The 18,673-nt window shown below is 40.6% G+C and overlaps 1 protein-coding gene across 1 annotated transcript in view; it reads right to left on the bottom strand.

Annotated features, from left to right (window-relative positions):
* Nucleotides 1-18,673, bottom strand: part of GRIK3 (glutamate ionotropic receptor kainate type subunit 3) — a 990,088-nt gene that overhangs the window by 92,505 nt on the left and 878,910 nt on the right. The window contains exon 12 of the mRNA XM_073562506.1: nucleotides 2,294-2,412. Coding sequence (XP_073418607.1) covers nucleotides 2,294-2,412 — 119 coding nt within the window. The remainder of the gene's footprint in view (nucleotides 1-2,293; nucleotides 2,413-18,673) is intronic.

Raw genomic sequence — 18,673 nt, 5'->3', positions numbered from 1 at the left:
GGGACCCTCAGTTAGTTATGACTGATATTGCTACTTAGAGAAACTTTTCCCTATATACAGTGCCTTGCAAAAGTATTCGGCCCCCTGGAACTTTTAAACTTTTTCCGACATATCATGCTTCAAACATAAAGAAACAAAATGTAACTTTTTGGTGAAGAATCAACAAGTGGGACACAATTGTGAAGTTGAACGAAATGTATTGGTTATTTTACATTTTTTGTGGAAATTCAAAAACTTAAAAGTGGGGCGTGCAATATTATTCGGCCCCTTTAACTTAATACTTTGTTGAGCCACCTTTTGCTGCGATTACATCTGCAAGTCGCTTGGGATATGTCTCTATCAGTTTGAACATCGAGAGACTGAAATTCTTGCCCATTCTTCCTTGGCAAATAGATTGAGCTCAGTGAGGTTTGATGGACAGCAGTTTTCAGCTCTTTCCACAGATTCTCGATAGGATTCATGTCTGGACTTTGACTTGGCCATTCTAATACCTGGACACGTTTATTTGTGAACCATTCCACTGTAGATTTAGCTTTATGTTTGGGATCATTGTCTTGTTGGAAGACAAATCTCCTACCCAGTCTCAGGTCTTTTGCAGACTCCAACAGGTTTTCTTCAAGAATAGTCCTGTATTTGGCTCCATCCATCTTCCCATCAATTTTAACCATCTTCCCTGTCCTTGCTGAAGAAAAGCAGACCCAAACCATGATGCTGCCACCACCATGTTTGACAGTGGGGATGGTGTGTTCAGGGTGATGAGCTGTGTTGCCAAAATGTTCGATTTTGGTTTCATCTGACCAGAGCACCTTCTTCCACATGTTTGGTGTGTCTCCCAGGTGGCTTGTTACAAACTTTAAATGACACTTTTTATGGATATCTTTGAGAAATGGCTTTCTTCTTGCCACTCTTTCATAAAGGCCAGATTTGTGCAGTGTATGACTGATTGATGTCCTCTGGACAGACTGTCCCACCTCAGCTGTAGATTGCTGCAGTTCATCCAGAGTGAGCATGGGCCTCTTGGCTGCATCTCTAATCAGTCTTCTTGTTTTAGATGAAAGTTTAGAGGCATGGCCAGGTCTTGGTAGATTTGCAGTGGTATGAAGCTCCTTCCATATCAATATGATCGCTTGCACAGTGCTTCTTGGGATGTTTAAAGTTTTGGAAATCATTTTGCATCCAAATCCTGCTTTAAACTTCTCCACAACAGTATCACGGACCTGCCTGTTGTGTTCTTTGGTCTTCATGATGCTCTCTATGCATCAAACAGAACCCTGAGACTATCACAGAGCAGGTGCATTTATACTGAGACTTGATTACACACAGGTGGATTATATTTATCATCATTTGTCATTTAGGACAACATTGGATTTTTCAGAGATCCACAATGAACTTCTGGAGTGAGTTTGCTGCACTGAAAGTAAAGGGGCCTAATAATATTGCACGCCCCACTTTTAAGTTTTTGAATTTCCACAGAAATGTAAAATAACCAATAAATTTCGTTCAACTTCACAATTGTGTCCCACTCGCTGTTGATTCTTCACCAAAAATTTACAGTTGGTATCTTTCTGTTTGAAGCATGATATGTGGGGAAAGGTTGAAAAGTTCCAGGGGGCAGAATACTTTCACAAGGCACTGTAATAGGGAACTTTCAAGATAAGTTCAGTTCTGGTACTGTTCTCCTTATGGATAAACTGACTACCTGAAAAATAGACTAGGAATAATAAGTATATTGGCCATGGTTGACAACTTTAACACTGGAAAGTTGCATACTTTACTGTGAGCCATTCTATTAAATAAATATTTAAAAAACAGAAAGTGAGACATTTAACAAGCCATAAGTACCAAGAGAATAATAAGTAGATGGGGTTACATGGGAGGAGCTTGGCACATTGCCTAAGATGCGCCAGATTTATTAAGAGGCTTTTGCCCCTTAATAAATTTGGTACATTTTCTTCCAAGTGACTTTTGCTGTATGAAATAACAGCCTTAAGTGAATGTCCCATCTAATCTTTGGTTTTTTCCCTATCTTTTGAATTGTTAGTTGCTAGAGGTGACACACACACACGTATATAAAGAATGTTCTGCATATTGTTGTTCGATGACAGCATGCCTCGAAACGGTTCCTCTTTGTGCTTTGTGACAAGAAGGTGACAACATGATTTCTTACACATATTTCTTCCTGACAATAGCTATTTTTTTTCTTTCTAACAGCTGTCAAAATGTGACAAACGTCTTGTTTTGGAGTATTGAAAGAACATAAAAATTAAGCAGTTCCATGGGACTTGTGCTTTACCTTGCTGCATTAGTGCACCAACAGCAAACCAAAAACTGTTCAACAGCGTAAAGTTGTTCTCCACAACATCAGTTCCTGGGTTACATGGATGAGCATCGTACCATTCATAAGGACTAAACCTGCAGCAAAAAGAAATACAAATAAAAGATATTTATTATGTGTCATAAGGGTGCCCCATTGTTAAAATATATTAATCATTTTTCTCTTTGTGTCTTTAATTGTATGGCACTGGAAGCAAAACATTCATTTGACAATAAAAACCAACAGACCAGTTTCACCCGAGCATATGTCTTTGTATGCGGAATACAGATCCACTATGCATGTAATTAAAAATCAAATGGCTTCTGCGTTACACCATTGTTTTAATTTATACCGGATTTCAGGTCTTTCAATGCTGAAAAAAGTATTCATGTGAAACCAGTGATGTTAAGTTGATTTTTAATTAAGCTCTTCTCCTCCTCCGGAGCCGTGATACGGTGATGATACAAAAGTCTTATTGATGTTCCTAAAATTTGAACACTCATCCGATGACTTAAATAGCTATTGTGTGAGTTCAGAAGAGATAAAAGTAGCATAAGTTGCGCATTTCAAATATTCCCATATTTTATATCACCAGCACCTTAACTGTCAAGCATATACTGTATGTGCTGTATAAATACGTACGGGAAAAAGAAAAAGTAATTAGTCCGGAGGCAGCTCCGTGATAGAGGAGTTCTCCTGTGATAGAGGAGAATGTTGACATCCGGTCCGTTCCGATCAGACACTCCTTCTCTGCACTTGAATGTAGCAGAGCTGTGCATGTTTATAAGTGCATGTAGCAGCGCTGTGAATGTCTATATGTGCATGTAGGGTGCATGTAACAGAGCTGTGTAAGTCTATATAGGAATGTATCAGAGCTGTGTATTTCCCATATGCATGTAGATGAGCTGTGTTTGTCTATATGTGCATACAGCAGAGCTGTGTATGTCTTTATATGCATCCAACAGATCTGTGTATGTATGTAAATGTGCATGCAGCAGAGCTTTGTATGTCAATTTGTGCATGTAGCAAAGCTGTATATGTCTATATGTGCTTGTAGTATAGCTGTGTGTCTATATGTGCTTGTAGCACAGCTGTGTGTGTCTATATCTGCTTGTAGCACAGCTGTGTGTGTCTATATGTGCTTGTAGCACAGCTGTATATGTCTATATGTGCTTGTAGTATAGCTGTGTGTGTCTATATGTGCTTGAAGCACAGCTGTGTGTGTCTATAGGTGCTTGTAGCACAGCTGTGTGTGTCTATATGTGCTTGTAGCACAGCTGTGTGTCTATATGTGCTTGTAGCACAGCTGTATATGTCTATATGTGCTTGTAGTATAGCTGTGTGTGTCTATATGTGCTTGAAGCACAGCTGTTTGTGTCTATAGGTGCTTGTAGCACAGCTGTGTGTGTCTATATGTGCTTGTAGCACAGCTGTGTGTGTCTATATGTGCTTGTAGCACAGCTGTGTGTGTCTATATGTGCTTGTAGCACAGCTGTGTGTGACTATATGTGCTTGTAGCACAGCTGTGTGTGACTATATGTGCTTGTAGCACAGCTGTGTGTGTCTTTATGTGCTTGCAGCACAGCTGTGTGTGTCTATATGTGCTTGTAGCACAGCTGTGTGTGTCTATATGTGCTTGCAGCACAGCTGTGTGTGTCTTTATGTGCTTGCAGCACAGCTGTGTGTCTATATGTGCTTGTAGCACAGCTGTGTATGTATATATGTGCTTGTAGCACAGCTGTGTGTCTATATGTGCTTGTAGCACAGCTGTGTATGTATATATGTGCTTGTAGCACAGCTGTGTGTGTCTTTATGTGCTTGCAGCACAGCTGTGTGTGACTATATGTGCTTGTAGCACAGCTGTGTGTGTCTATATGTGCTTGTAGCACAGCTGTGTGTGTCTATATCTGCTTGTAGCACAGCTGTGTGTGTCTATATGTGCTTGTAGCACAGCTGTATATGTCTATATGTGCTTGTAGTATAGCTGTGTGTGTCTATATGTGCTTGAAGCACAACTGTGTGTGTCTATAGGTGCTTGTAGCACAGCTGTGTGTGTCTATATGTGCTTGTAGCACAGCTGTGTGTATCTATATGTGCTTGTAGCACAGCTGTGTGTCTATATGTGCTTGTAGCACAGCTGTATATGTCTATATGTGCTTGTAGTATAGCTGTGTGTGTCTATATGTGCTTGAAGCACAGCTGTTTGTGTCTATATGTGCTTGAAGCACAGCTGTTTGTGTCTATAGGTGCTTGTAGCACAGCTGTGTGTGTCTATATGTGCTTGTAGCACAGCTGTGTGTGTCTATATGTGCTTGTAGCACAGCTGTGTGTGTCTATATGTGCTTGTAGCACAGCTGTGTGTGACTATATGTGCTTGTAGCACAGCTGTGTGTGTCTATATGTGCTTGTAGCACAGCTGTGTGTGTCTATATGTGCTTGTAGCACAGCTGTGTGTGACTATATGTGCTTGTAGCACAGCTGTGTGTGTCTTTATGTGCTTGCAGCACAGCTGTGTGTGTCTATATGTGCTTGTAGCACAGCTGTGTGTGTCTATATGTGCTTGCAGCACAGCTGTGTGTGTCTTTATGTGCTTGCAGCACAGCTGTGTGTCTATATGTGCTTGTAGCACAGCTGTGTATGTATATATGTGCTTGTAGCACAGCTGTGTGTCTATATGTGCTTGTAGCACAGCTGTGTATGTATATATGTGCTTGTAGCACAGCTGTGTGTGTCTTTATGTGCTTGCAGCACAGCTGTGTGTGACTATATGTGCTTGTAGCACAGCTGTGTGTGTCTATATGTGCTTGTAGCACAGCTGTGTGTGTCTATATGTGCTTGTAGCACAGCTGTGTATGTATATATGTGCTTGTAGCACAGCTGTGTGTCTATATGTGCTTGTAGCACAGCTGTGTATGTCTATATGTGCATGAAGCACAGCTGTGTTACTATATGTGGTTGTAGCACAGCTGTGTGACTATATGTGCTTGAAGCACAGCTGTGTGTTTCTATATGTGCTTGAAGCACAGCTGTGTGTGTCTATATGTGAATCTGACAGATCTGTATGTATATGTGCATATGTACCAGAGCTGTATGTGTGTGTGTATAACACCACAGAGAGATGCTATCAATAGATTTATTACTTTCCTATTCTATTCTACTACATTAAAATTATCAATAATGAGCTCTCCACTTTACAGCGCCGAGGAAATTTTATTTAACAGGAAAAATGTTTTTCCCGTTTTCCAATGACTAAATCTGAGGTACGTCTTATGGTAATATAGTCCAATAAAAATACGGTAATTCAAGACCATGTTGCAAACATGAGTACACCTCAAAAAAATTCTTAAGAGCAAAGCTAAAGTCTGAACTACAAAATTCTAGTTAAAAAGTTTTCAGCTACATGTAATTTTAATTACTTATTGAATAGGAGTCCAGCAGATGGTTGACTCTAAAAGGGTGTTACTTAAGAAAACCCCTTCAGTTTTGACAGTAATAGCACAGCATTGAAGAGAAATGTCACAAGACCTGAGGAATAAAATAATTTCTTTTACAGAAAAATGGAAGGCCACATGAAGATCAGCAAAGCTTTTCTTAACAGTCATAGCACTGTAGAAAAAGTGATGTAAACATTTAACAAAGATGGAACTGCAACCATCTCACAAAGATGTCCAGGCTGACCACAGAAGTCCACACCTAACAGGAGCATCTTCTGTTAAGAAGGTTTGGAAAAAAATAGATATGCAAGTTCACTGCAGTTAGCTAAATAATTGGAAAGCCAAAACAGGGTGTTTGGTTTCAGTGACACAATACAGCGTACACTGCAGAGGAATGGCATGTATGCATGTCGTCCACAAAATAAGCCTCTGTAAAAAGCCCACCTACAATTTGCCATGGGCCATGCAGAAAAATATTGAGACTACTGGGACTCTATACTGTGCAATGATGAGACCAAGATAAATGTCCTGTTGGCATCAAAGCTGTGTAACATTGCAAAAGTAAGGAGTACAAAGAAAAATGCAAAGTTCCTACAGTGAAATATGGTGGTGACAGTGTCCTTATGTGGACTACATGAGTGCTGCTGGTAGGGAGCTACATTTCATTAATGATGTCATGAATTCACAGATGTACTACACTATATTGAAAGAGAAAGTACTACCATCACTCCATGCCCTTGATAGACGTGCACTTTTCCAACATACCAATCATCCAAAACACACATATAAGGCCACTGTTGCATTTCAGAAGAAGAAAGGGGTGAACTGATTGAGTGGCAAAGTATGTCTCCTGATTTGAACCCAATCAAAAGCCTATGAGTAATTCTGAAGAGATAAGATGAGCATTAATCTCCATCCCTGCTTAAAAGTTACGTGGTCCCTTTATAGCCCATGCGCTAAGCCCACCTGAGCTGCCTGTGTGCCCTGGCCCTACTATTCTCAAACCAGGAAAAGCTCTGCCTTATCCACAGTGACCCCCTCCTATGTTAACTGTCTCCTATACTAGTTTCCTATTCCTACAATACTATGTACCCCATCTAGTGTCGTAACTGAGTTAGTACGTGGTCCCTATTAAAACTGTACAAATAATAGCACTAGATAAAATACAGTAATAAATACAACATTACACAGATACATACAAGACAACATATATACATGTGGTAACAGGGGTGAGCTTCACACGGTCCCGGCACACCCCTTACAACACCAGCCGCTTGGGCCTCAGAACTACCTGGACTATTAGACTATTAAGGACTAGTTTTTGGCCCCTTGTTACCATCAAACCAGAGATATTGCACCAAATTCCAGACTTTGTCTTGCCAGGGGGCTGCCTATATAGAAATTTACAGTCAACTTTGATGAATTTCCAAGTTATCCCCCTTCTTAATCTGTACATGCGCCTCCCACTCCCTTCACTAGCAAGATGTTTTGAGCAGCATCAATATACAGGTGCTTCTCAAAAAATTAGAATATCATTAAAAAGTTAATTTATTTCAATACTTCAATTCAAAAAGTGAAACTCATATATTATATAGAGTCATTCCAAACAGAGGGATCTATTTCAAGTGTTTATTTCTGCTAATGTTGATGATTATGGCTTACAGCCAATGAAAACCCAAAAGTCATTATCTGAGTAAATTAGAATACTTAATAACACCAGCTTGAAAAATGATTTTAAAAATCCAAAATGTTGACTTACTGAAATGTAGGTTCAGTAAGTGCACTCAATACTTGGTCAGGGTTCCTTTTGCATCAATTACTGCATCAATATGGCATTGCATGTAGGCGATCAGCCTGTGGCACTGCTGAGGTGCTATGGAAGCCCAGGTTGCTTTGATAGCAGCCTTCATATCTTCAGTATTGTTGGGACTTGTGTCTCTCATCTTCCTCTGGACAATATCCCACAGATTCTCTATGGGGTTAAGGTCAGGTGACTTTGCTTGCCAATCAAGCACAGTAATACTGTTGTTTGTAAACTAGATATATGTACTTTTGTAGTGTGGACAGGTGCCAAGTCCTGCTGAAGAATGAAATTTCCATCTTTAAAAAGCTTGCTGACAGAGGGAAGCTTGAAGTGCTCCAAAATTTCCTGGTAGACGGCTGCGCTGACTTTGGTCTTGATAAAACACACTGGACCTACACCAGCAGATGACATGGCTCCCCAAACCATCACTGATTGTGGAAACTTTACACTAGACCTCAAGTAGCTTGGATTGTGTGCCTCTCCACTCTTCCTCCAGACTCTGGACCTTGATTTCCAAATGAAATGCAAAGTTTACTTTCATCTAAAAACAACACCTTGGACCACTGAGTAACACTCCAGTTCTTTTCTCCTTGGCCCAGGTAAGATGCTTCTGTTTCTATTGGTGATCAGTGGCTTGACACAAGGAATGTGACACTTGTAGCTCATGTCCTGGATATGTCTGTGTGTGGTGGCTCTTGAAGCAACGACTCCAGCAGCAGTCCACTCCTTGAGAATCTCCCCCAAATTTTTGAATGGCCCTTTCTTAACAATCCTTACAAGGGTGCGGTTTTCCCTGTTGCTTGTACACCTTTTTCTATCACACTTTTTCCTTCCGCTCAACTTCCCATTAATATGCTTGGATGCAGCACTCTGTGAACAGCCTGCATCTTTAGCAATGACCTTTGTGGCTTACCCTCCTTGTGGAGTGTGTCAATGATTGCCTTCAGGACATATGTCAAGTCAGCAGTCTTCCCCATGATTGTGGAGCCTACTGAGACAGACTAAGGGACCTTTTTAAATGCTTAGGAAGCCTTTGCAGGTGTTTTTTTGCTAATTATTCTAATTTACTGAGATAATGACGTTTGGGTTTTTATTGGCTGTAAGCCATAATCATCAACATAAACAGAAATAAACACTTGAAATAGATCACTCTGTCTGTAATGACTACATATTATATGAATTTCACTTTATGTATTAAAGAACTGAATTAAATTAACTTTTTGGTGATGTTCTAATTTTGTGAGAAGCACCTGTATGTCTTATCTTTGGTATGCTCCAGTTCTGGTCCACTACACAGTGTGCGTGCTGAAGAGAAGACATATATCATAGCTGCTCATGATATCTTGCTAGTGAAGGCACTGGGAGGTGCATGTGCAGATTATGAACAAGGGAAATAATATGAAGATGTGACTGCTCATGCGCCTCTGGCGCAATTTTGCTGGAGCCATTGTTTTTTTTATCTGTGCCCCTTTCCGACCTGTGACACAGCGTATGCGTCATGAAAGTCAGTGCCAATCCGACCCATGACGCATACCCTGTGTCATGAATTCAAAGCCCCCCTGCGGGTCGGGTAACCGGGGTCAATGAAAGGTCACCTGACCCGCAGATACAGGGGGCTTTGTAATTCACAACAGGGGGTGTGGCTTCGCCCCCACGTGGCTACGATCACTCTGATTGGCTGTTAAAAGTGAAACAGCCAATCAGAGCGATAGTAATATTTCATCAATGAAAATTGATGAAATATCACAATCCAACCATGGCCGATGCTGCAGTAGCATCGGACATGGCTGGAGACACCGATTCGACCCCCCCCACCGGCGATCGCCCCCCGCCACTGAATGACAGCGGCGATCTGCTGCCACTGTCATCATCTGCCCACCTTCCCATTCCCTCTGCTCCCCGCCAGCTTCCGATAACCCCCTCACCCCCTCTCACCCCCCCGGCACCTTCTAAGTCCCCCTGTCGCTCCCGGTGTCTGGCGGGTCTGGTTCATGGGCGCCGCCATCTTGGAAAATGGCGGGTGGATGCGCAGTGCGCCGCCCGAATCTGCCGGCTGCAGATTCCATTATTTCATTTTGATCACTCTCACAGTGATCAAAATGAAATAAAAAGTAAATGAACCCCCTGATTATCACCCCCATAGGTAGGCATAACTAATAAAATATTTTTATTTTTATTTTTCCATTAGGGTTAGGGTTGGAAAGAGGGTTAGGGTTAGAGTTAGGGTTGGAAAGAGGGTTAGGGTTAGGGTTGGAAAGAGGGTTAGGGTTGGAAAGAGGTTTAGGGTTACGGTTGGAAAGAGGGTTGGGTTGGAAATAGGGTTAGGGTTGAAATTAGGGTTAGGGATGGAATTAGGGTTAGGGTGGAATTAGGGTTAGGGTTTGAATTAGGGTTAGGGTTGGAATTAGGGTTAGGGTTGGAATTAGGGTTAGAATTAGGGTTAGGGTTGGAATTAGGGTTAGGGTTAGAATTAGGGTTAGGCTTGTGGTTAGGGTTATGGTTAGGATTAGGGTTAGGGGTGTGTTGGGGTTAGGGTTGGGATTAGGGTCAGGGATGTGTTGGGGTTAGGGCTGTGGTTAGGGGTGTGTTGGGGTTAGGGTTGAAGTTAGAATTGATGGGTTTCCACTGTTTAGGTACATCAGGGGGTCTCCAAACGCGATATGGTGCAACCATTGATTCCAGCCAATTTTGCGTTCAAAAAGTCAAACGGTGCTCCCTCCCTTCCAAGCCCCGACGTGTGCCCAAACAGTGGTTTACCCCCACATATGGGGTATCAGCGTACTCAGGAAAAATTGCACAACAACTTTTGGGGACTAATTTCTCCTGTTACCCTTGGGAAAATAAAAAATTGGGAGCTAAAAAATTATTTTTGTGGAAAAAAATTATTTTTTTCAATTTCACTTCTCTGCATTATAAACTTCTGTGAAGCACTTGGTGGTTGAAAGTGCTCACAACACATCTACATTAGTTCCTTGGGGGGTCTAGTTTCCAAAATGGGGTCACTTGTGGGGGGTTTCCACTGTTTAGGCACATCAGGGGCTTTGCAAACGTAATGACGCCGCAGACTATTCAATCAAAGTCTGCATTTCAAAACGTCACTACTTCCATTCCGAGCCCTGACGTGTGCCCAAACAATGGTTCCCCCACACATATGGGGTATCAGCGTACTCAGGACAAACTGGACAACAACTTTTGGGGTCCAATTTCTCCTGTTACCCTTGTGAAAATAAAAAATTGCGAGCTAAAAATTCATTTTTTTGAGGGAAAAAAATGATTTTTTATTTTCACGGCTCTGCGTTATAAACTTCTGTGAAGCACTTGGGGGTTCAAGGTGCTCACCACACATCTAGATAAGTTCCTTGGGGGGTCTAATTTCCAAAATGAGGTCACATGTGGGGGGTTTCTATTGTTTAGGCACATAGGGGCTCTGCAAATGTAACATGACGCCCGCAGACCATGCCATCAAAGTCAACATTTCAAAATGTCACTACTTCCCTTCCGAGCCCTGACGTGTGCCCAAACAGTGGTTTCCCCCCATATATGGGGTACCAGCGTACTCTGGACAAACTGGACAACAACTTTAGGGGTCTAATTTATCCTGTTACCCTTGAGAAAAAAAAATTGCGGGCTAAAAATCTTTTTTTTTTTAGGAAAAAAATTATTTTTTATTTTCACGGCTCTGCGTTATAAAGTTCTGTGAAGCACTTGGGGGTTCAAGGTGCTCACCACACATCTAGGTAAGTTCCTTGGGGGGTCTAGTTTCCAAAATGTGGTCACTTGTGGGGGGTTTCTACTGTTTAGGCGCACAGGGGCTCAGCAAATATAACATGACGCCCACAGACCATTCCATCAAAGTCAGCATTTCAAATTGTCACTACTTCCCTGCTGAGCCCCAATGTGTGCCCAAACAGTGGTTCCCCCCCACATATGGGGTACCAGCGTACTCAGAACAAACTGGACAACAACTTTTGGGGTCCAATTTATCCTGGTACCCTTGTGAAAATCAAAAATTGCCGACTAAAAAATTTTTTTTTTAGGAAAAAAAAAGATTTTTTATTTTCACTGCTCTGCATTATAAACTTCTGTGAATCACCTGGGGGTTCAAAGTGCTCACTATGCATCTAGATAAGTTCCATAGGGGGTCTAGTTTCCAAAATGGGGTCATTTGTGAGGGAGCTCCAAAGTTTAGGCACACAGGGGTCTCCAAACACGACATGGTGTCCGCTAACGATTGGAGCTAATTTTCATTTCAAAAAGTCAAATGGCGCTCATTCCCTTCTGAGCCCTGCCGTGCACCTAAACAGTGTCCCCCCCACATATGGGGTACCAGCGCACTCAGGACAATCTGGACAACAACTTTTGTGGTCCAATTTCTCCTGTTACCCTTGTGAAAATAAAAAATAGCGTGCTAAAAAATCATTTTTGAGGAAAAAAAATGATTTTTTATTTTCACTGCTCTACGTTATAAACTTTTGTGAAGCACTTGGGGGTTCAAAGTGCTCACTACACATCTAGATAAGTTCCTTAAGGGGTCTAGTTTCCAAAATGGTGTCACTTGTGGGGGAGCTCCAATGTTTAGGCACACAGGGGCTCTCCAAACGCGACATGGTGTCCGATAACGATTGGAGCTAATTTTCCAGTCAAAAAGTCAAATGGTGCTCCTTCCCTTCCGGGCCCTGCCGTGCACCCAAACAGTGGTTTATGACCACATATGAGGTATTGGTGTGCTCAGGAGCTCAGGAAAAATTGCCCAACAAATTTTAGGATCCATTTTATCCTGTTGCCCACGTGAAAATGAAAAAACTGAGGCTAAAAGATAATTTTTGTGAAAAAAAAGTACTTCTTTTTTCTTACGGATCGATTTGAGAAGCACCTGGGGGTTCAAAGTGATCAGTATGCATCTAGATAAGTTCCTTGAAGGGTCTAGTTTCCAAAATGGGGTCACTTGTGGGGGAGCTCCAGTGTTTAGGCACACAGCGACTCTCCAAATACGACATGGCAAGTGCTAAATATTCCAGCATATTTTCCATTCAAAAAGTTAAATGGCGCTCCTTCCCTTCTGAGCCCTGCCGTGTGCCCAAACAGTGGTTTATGACCACATATGAGGTATCGGTGTACTCAGGGGAAATTGCCCAACAAATTTTAGGATCCATTTTATCCTGTTGCCCATGTGAAAATGAAAAAATTGATGCTGAAAGAAAATTTGTGTTGGAAAAATTAAAATGTCCATTTTTTTCTTCCACATTGCTTTAGCTGCTGTGAAACACCTGAAGGGTTAATAATCTTCTTGAATGTGGTTTTGAGTAGCTTGAGCGGTTCAGTTTTTAGAATGGTGTCACTTTTGGGTATTTTCTGCCATATAGACCCCTCAAAGTGACTTCAAATGTGAGGTGGTCCCTAAAAAAAATGGTTTTGTAAATTTTGTTGTAAAAATGAGAAATCACTGGTCAACTTTTAACCCTTATAACTTCCTAACAAAAAAATATTTTGCTTCCAAAATTGTACTGATGTAAATTAGACATGTGGGAAATTTTATTTAGTAACTATTTTGTGTCACATAACTCTCTAGTTTAACAGAATAAAAATTCAAAATTTGAAAATTGCGAAATTTTCAAAATTTTTGCCAAATTTCTGATTTTTTCACAAATAAATGCAAAAATTATCGACCTAAATTTACCACTAACATGAAGCCCAATATGTCACGAAAAAACAGTCTCAGAATCGCTAGGATGCGTGGAAGCGTTCCAGAGTTATTACCTCATAAAGGGACACTGGTCAGAATTGCAAAAAATGGCCAGGTCATTAAGGTCAAAATAGGCTGGGTCATGAAGGGGTTAAAATAAGAGTCAGTTCACTGACAGATCAATTACTTATCATTCAAACAAGAAGATGAATAAGGAACCAAAGCACCAAGAAAAGACCCTGCCTCAGGACCGCCCCATTGCACGAAGATATCATTCAATGAAAACTTCACACAAAAATCACACAAAAACCACAAGATGGATTTCTTCCTCAAAGGTATCATTTTAGTCAGTATCCCAGCACCAAAATGGCCATGTGTGTACTTTACTATGCAAAATCCTGCTGACAGGTTTCCCTTTAAGAATCAATTATTTCCTGCTTCACCAGTGAACAAGAAATTCTAAATCTCATTATTTTTCAGGAGAGTATATAGTAAAATGAATAGTGTGATTCAACACTACAAAAAAAACAGTCTCTTATATGTCAATGAAAAAAATGGTCTCTGGAAAGAATAAATGAATTTGCAAAAACAAAAATTGACCCAGTCAAGTTAAATGGCTCACGACTATTACATGCATAACCATGTGAGCAACATGTTTTCGAATTTCCGAGCACTATGAGAAATGGTCAAAGTAACAAAAAAATGCAGTGCTTGCAGACCTCAAATAATGCTAAGAAAACAAGTTCATAATCATTTAGAAACAACAATACTAATGTTTTAACTCAGGAAGAGTTCAGAACTCAATATTTTGTGGAACAACCATGGTTTTTAGTCACAGCTTTCATGCGTCATGGCATGCTTTCCAGCAGTCTTTCACACTGCTTTTGGGTGACCTTATGCCACTCCTGGTACAAAAATCTAAGCAGTTCTTTGTTTGATGGCTTGTAACTATCCATCTTCCTCTTGATTACATTCCAAAGGTTTTCAATGGGGTTCAGGTCTAGAGACTGGGCTGGCCATGACAGGGATTTGATATGGTGGTCCTTCATCCACACATTGATTGACCTAGCTGTGTGGCATGGAACATTGTCCTGCCAGAAAAAACAGTCCTCAGAGTTGGGGAACATTGCCTGAGCAGAAAGAATCAACTGTTTTTCCAAGATAACCTTGTATGCGTCTTGATTCACACATCCTTCGCAAAGATTAACCTGCCCAATTTCTGCCTTGCTGAAGCATCCCCTGATCATCACCGATCCTCCACCAAATTTCACAGTGGGTGCAAGACACTATGGCTTGCATGCCTCTCCAGGTCTACGTCTAACCTTTAGATGACCAGGTGTTGGGCAAAGCTGAAAATTAGACTCATCAGAGAAGATTACCTTACTCCAGTCCTATATGGTCCAATCCTTATGGTCTTTGGCTAACTTCAGCCTGACTCTCCTTTGCTTCTCATTGATGAAAGGCTTTTTTCTAGCTTTATATGACTTTAGCCCTGCCTCTAGGAGCCTGTCATGAACTGTTCTTGCCCTGCACTTCACCCCAGCTGTCATTTGCCATTCCTTTTGTAGGTCACTTAATGTCATCCTGCGGTTGCTGAGTGACATTCAAATAAGATGACGGTCATCCCGGTCAGTCGCTTTCGCCCTCTGCCGGTCTGTAGCTTTGTTGTCCCCAAAGTCTGCTACTTGACCTTGTTGTAATGGACTGCCAAATTTTAAGGATGGAGGCAACATGACACTCACTGTATCCTTCTGCTAGTAAAGCCAGAATTGAGCCCTTCTTTTCCTCACTCAAGCCTTTTCTTTTCAACGCCCTCGGCATGGGTAAAAATTATTTTTTTATTCCTATTGCTTTTGGGATATTACTAGCACTTGTTTTCCCATCCTGCTTGTCCTATTGCAAGAGGATTGTGAACACAACATCAGGGTTTTTTATACTTTCCTTCGTTAAAAAAAATTTGGTTCAGGTGATCCCCTAATCAGAGGCACATTAAGTAGAATGAGGTGCACTCTGGTTGAAATTCAACTGACACTGGAATGGAATGGCTGTCAGACATGTAGAAAAACTGACTTTTATAAAACTGTGCAGTTGTCTCTTAATTTTTGCCAGAGGTGTATACAAGATATCATTGTTTGAAGTCAATTTTTATTAAATGGTTTCTTTTTTTCATGGACAAATGTTTTAATATAGTTCAGTCTTATAGCCATTTTGAGCTGCTAATTTAATTTCTTACAGAAGTTAGAAACTATAATGAATGAATACACCATAGTAGAAGCAAATGCCCTGTTTTATTTGCAGCTGCAGAAATGATTTTTTTCTATAATCTCAAGAGGTGACCTTGCGTTGATTGCACTGATGAAGTGACCTCTGCCAGTCACAAGCACTAAGCTCTTGTGGATCAAAGAAAGTGTCATTAATACAATGTCACCCCTTCCAGTATAGATAGAATAAGTCATTTAGCAAACAGTACTGCAGGCTAACTCTCACACTGCATCAAAGATAAAAGGTATAAAACTTTTATGCTGTGAAGAGCACTCTGAAGAAAGACTTTTGAGGCCTTGAGAGCCAAGTATAAAGTATTGATAAACTGCTACGTGAAATGCATCCAGTTCCACTAATCAGAATTCAGTTTCACAGCTCATAAATAGGGGTAAGAATGTAGATGCTCAGAAATGGTTTTACCAAGTGGGAATTTGCTGCTATATTGCTTGTAAGGAAGAAATGCGTGAGCTGAGTCGCAGAGGTTACATACTGTGAAAGCGTTCTAAAGATACAACAAATGAGGCTAATTTTCACTAAATCTGTGTGCCAAAGAATATTTCAGTTGCAGAACTCAATAAAACCTTACAGTCTCATTTATGATATTGTTCATAATGCATTGTGTTCAGCATCCCTGTAAAGCTTCAGCCATTGTATTTATGAACAGAATAATAAAATACTTAAAGGTAATCTGTCATGTCCCTAAATGTATTTACTTGCAGATATGATGTTAATCTGCAGGTGAATAGCATTTTAAAGCTGCCCGGCTGCCACACTAGGAGAAGACTTCAGTCACCATTCACTACATACTGAGCGGTGGCTGTAACCATGTCAGGGCACTGCCTGACAGTCAGCTCTACAGTGCATTAATGCTGAGCTATATCTGCAGGTTAGTAGCGTTCTACAGCTGACCGGCTGCCACATTAAACGACCGGCTACCAGGAGGAAATGTATTTGATTCTTCCCAGCAGTCTGTGGCTTTCAGTCATAGAGACATGCAAGAGAAGGCTTCAGTCACCACTCACTACATACTGAGCAGTGGCTGTAACCATGCCAGGGCACTGACTGACAGTCGGCTCTACAGTGCTTAAATGCGGAGCTATATCTGCAGGTTACTAGCGTTCTAAAGCTGCCCGGCTGCCACACTAAAAGCCTGACTACCAGGAGGAAATGAACTTGATTCCTCCTGGCAGTCTGCGGCTTTCAGTCATAGAGGCATGCCAGAGAAGACTTCAGTCATCGCTCACTACATACTGAGCGGCAGTTGTAACCACGCCAGGGCACTGTCTGACAGCCTGCTCTATAGTACATCAGTGCTGAGCCATATCTGTAGGTTAGTAGCACAATGCAAAATTTTATATTTAAAATGAACAGATATGAAATATGTTTTATTATTTGAATCCTATACATCTTTATGATAACATTATGAAAATCGAAAGGTAAAAAAGTAAAAAAGGACATTCAAAATTAATAAAGAAAAGCAATTCTACATGTACAATATACAGATTACTAAATCCTGAAGGAAAGATCATTTTATAGATCAAATACCTCCAGCAAGTGACTCTCCAAGTGATATGTAACAAAAATTCCCAAGTTTCCCTGGGCTGGGTAACAGTATACAGTGGGAGAGAGAGAAATTTGAAACAATTCATATAGTAGATAAATGTGGGGAGAAAAAAAAATAAATTATTCTATATACTGTAACCATGTGTGAGTCCATCAGTCAGCTAATTGTGATGAGAGAAATTAGAAATTCTAACTATTTTATATGTCTCATATTAGAAGAGGTCAAAAAAGACAGATAAAAGAGTTATAAACTCTCCCATGAGAATCAGTTCACTAACAGATTTTCAGCAAACAAAACACAGTGCAACATAAAGGCTATTTTAGCCACCACAAAAATGTCACTAAGGTCTCTGTAAGAAAGTGGACAAGAGAGAAGATGAGTATAGTTGATGTCTAGCTGAGAAGCTGCAAGTGAATACCACCATCTGCTGGTCAAAGCTGAAAGTGAAAGTAATGAAAGAATTACAATAGTAGGAACTTAATATTGGGAACCTATTTTCTGACAGGAAGAGTTTAAAGATGACACCTGATCAGGTGACACCTGTGTCGCACTTACTAATTATAAAAGGCCTGGCCAGACTGAGAAGAGGCAGTAAGTGCCAGAACCAGTACCAGGACATGACGTGTGGCTGTTATGTGGGCTTACAGCCACCATCGCCGCAGAAGGGTCCGAGAACAGTCAGATGCCGGAGACTGCCTGAGCTGGGAAGAAGATCCATGCACCATGCCAATAGAAACCTGTGACTAGTGCCAGTAGAATTCTGTGACCAGCACCAGTAGAAGACCGTGACCAGATCTGAACCAGGATTTCGAGACTATCCGGCTGAAGCATAGTGAACACTGTAAGAAAAATAAATAAAAAACGAGGCAAAAACAATGCTTTATCATCATACCGCCGAACAAAAAGTTCAATAAAATGAGATCATGAAGACGGATATAAATAAAAATGGTACCACTGAAAACATAATCTTGTCCCGCAATAAAAAAAGCTGCTATACAGCTCCATTAGCAGAAAAATTAAAAAGTTATAGCTCTCAGAATAAAGCAATGGAAAAATATTTTTTTTTCAAAAAAATAGTTTTTATTGTATAAAAGCGTCAAAACATTAAAAAAAACAAAATCTGTATCTCTGTAATCGTACTGACCCAAAGAATAAAGCTTCCTTATCAATTTCACTACACACAGATCGGTATAAAAAAAAACAAAAAACAATTCCTGAATTGCTGCTTTTTGCTCTTTCTGCTATGCAAAAATCAGAATAGAACGCGATCAAAAAATGACATGTGCCCAAAACTGGTGCCAATAAAAACATCAGCTCATGCCGCAAAAATCAAGCCCTTACATGATTTTGTCAGATGAAATATGAAAAAATTATATCTCTCAAAATACGGTGATGCAAAAACTTGTTTTTGCAATAAAAAGCGTCTTTTAGTGTGTGGCAGCAGCCAAACATAAAAACCCGGTATAAATCTGGTATCACTGTAATCTCACCAACCCTAAGAATAAAGTCACATAATCATTTATAATGCATGAGAAATGGCGTAAAAAATAAATAAAACCAATTCTTCACCTACTATTGATTTCTTTCATTCTGCCTCCCAAAGAACGCAGTT

The sequence above is a fragment of the Dendrobates tinctorius genome, unplaced genomic scaffold (assembly GCF_039654945.1).
Source record: "Dendrobates tinctorius isolate UK_male_01 unplaced genomic scaffold, ASM3965494v1 ptg000015l, whole genome shotgun sequence".
NCBI lineage: Eukaryota > Metazoa > Chordata > Amphibia > Anura > Dendrobatidae > Dendrobates > Dendrobates tinctorius.
This window is presented reverse-complemented; position numbering and strand designations above follow the sequence as displayed.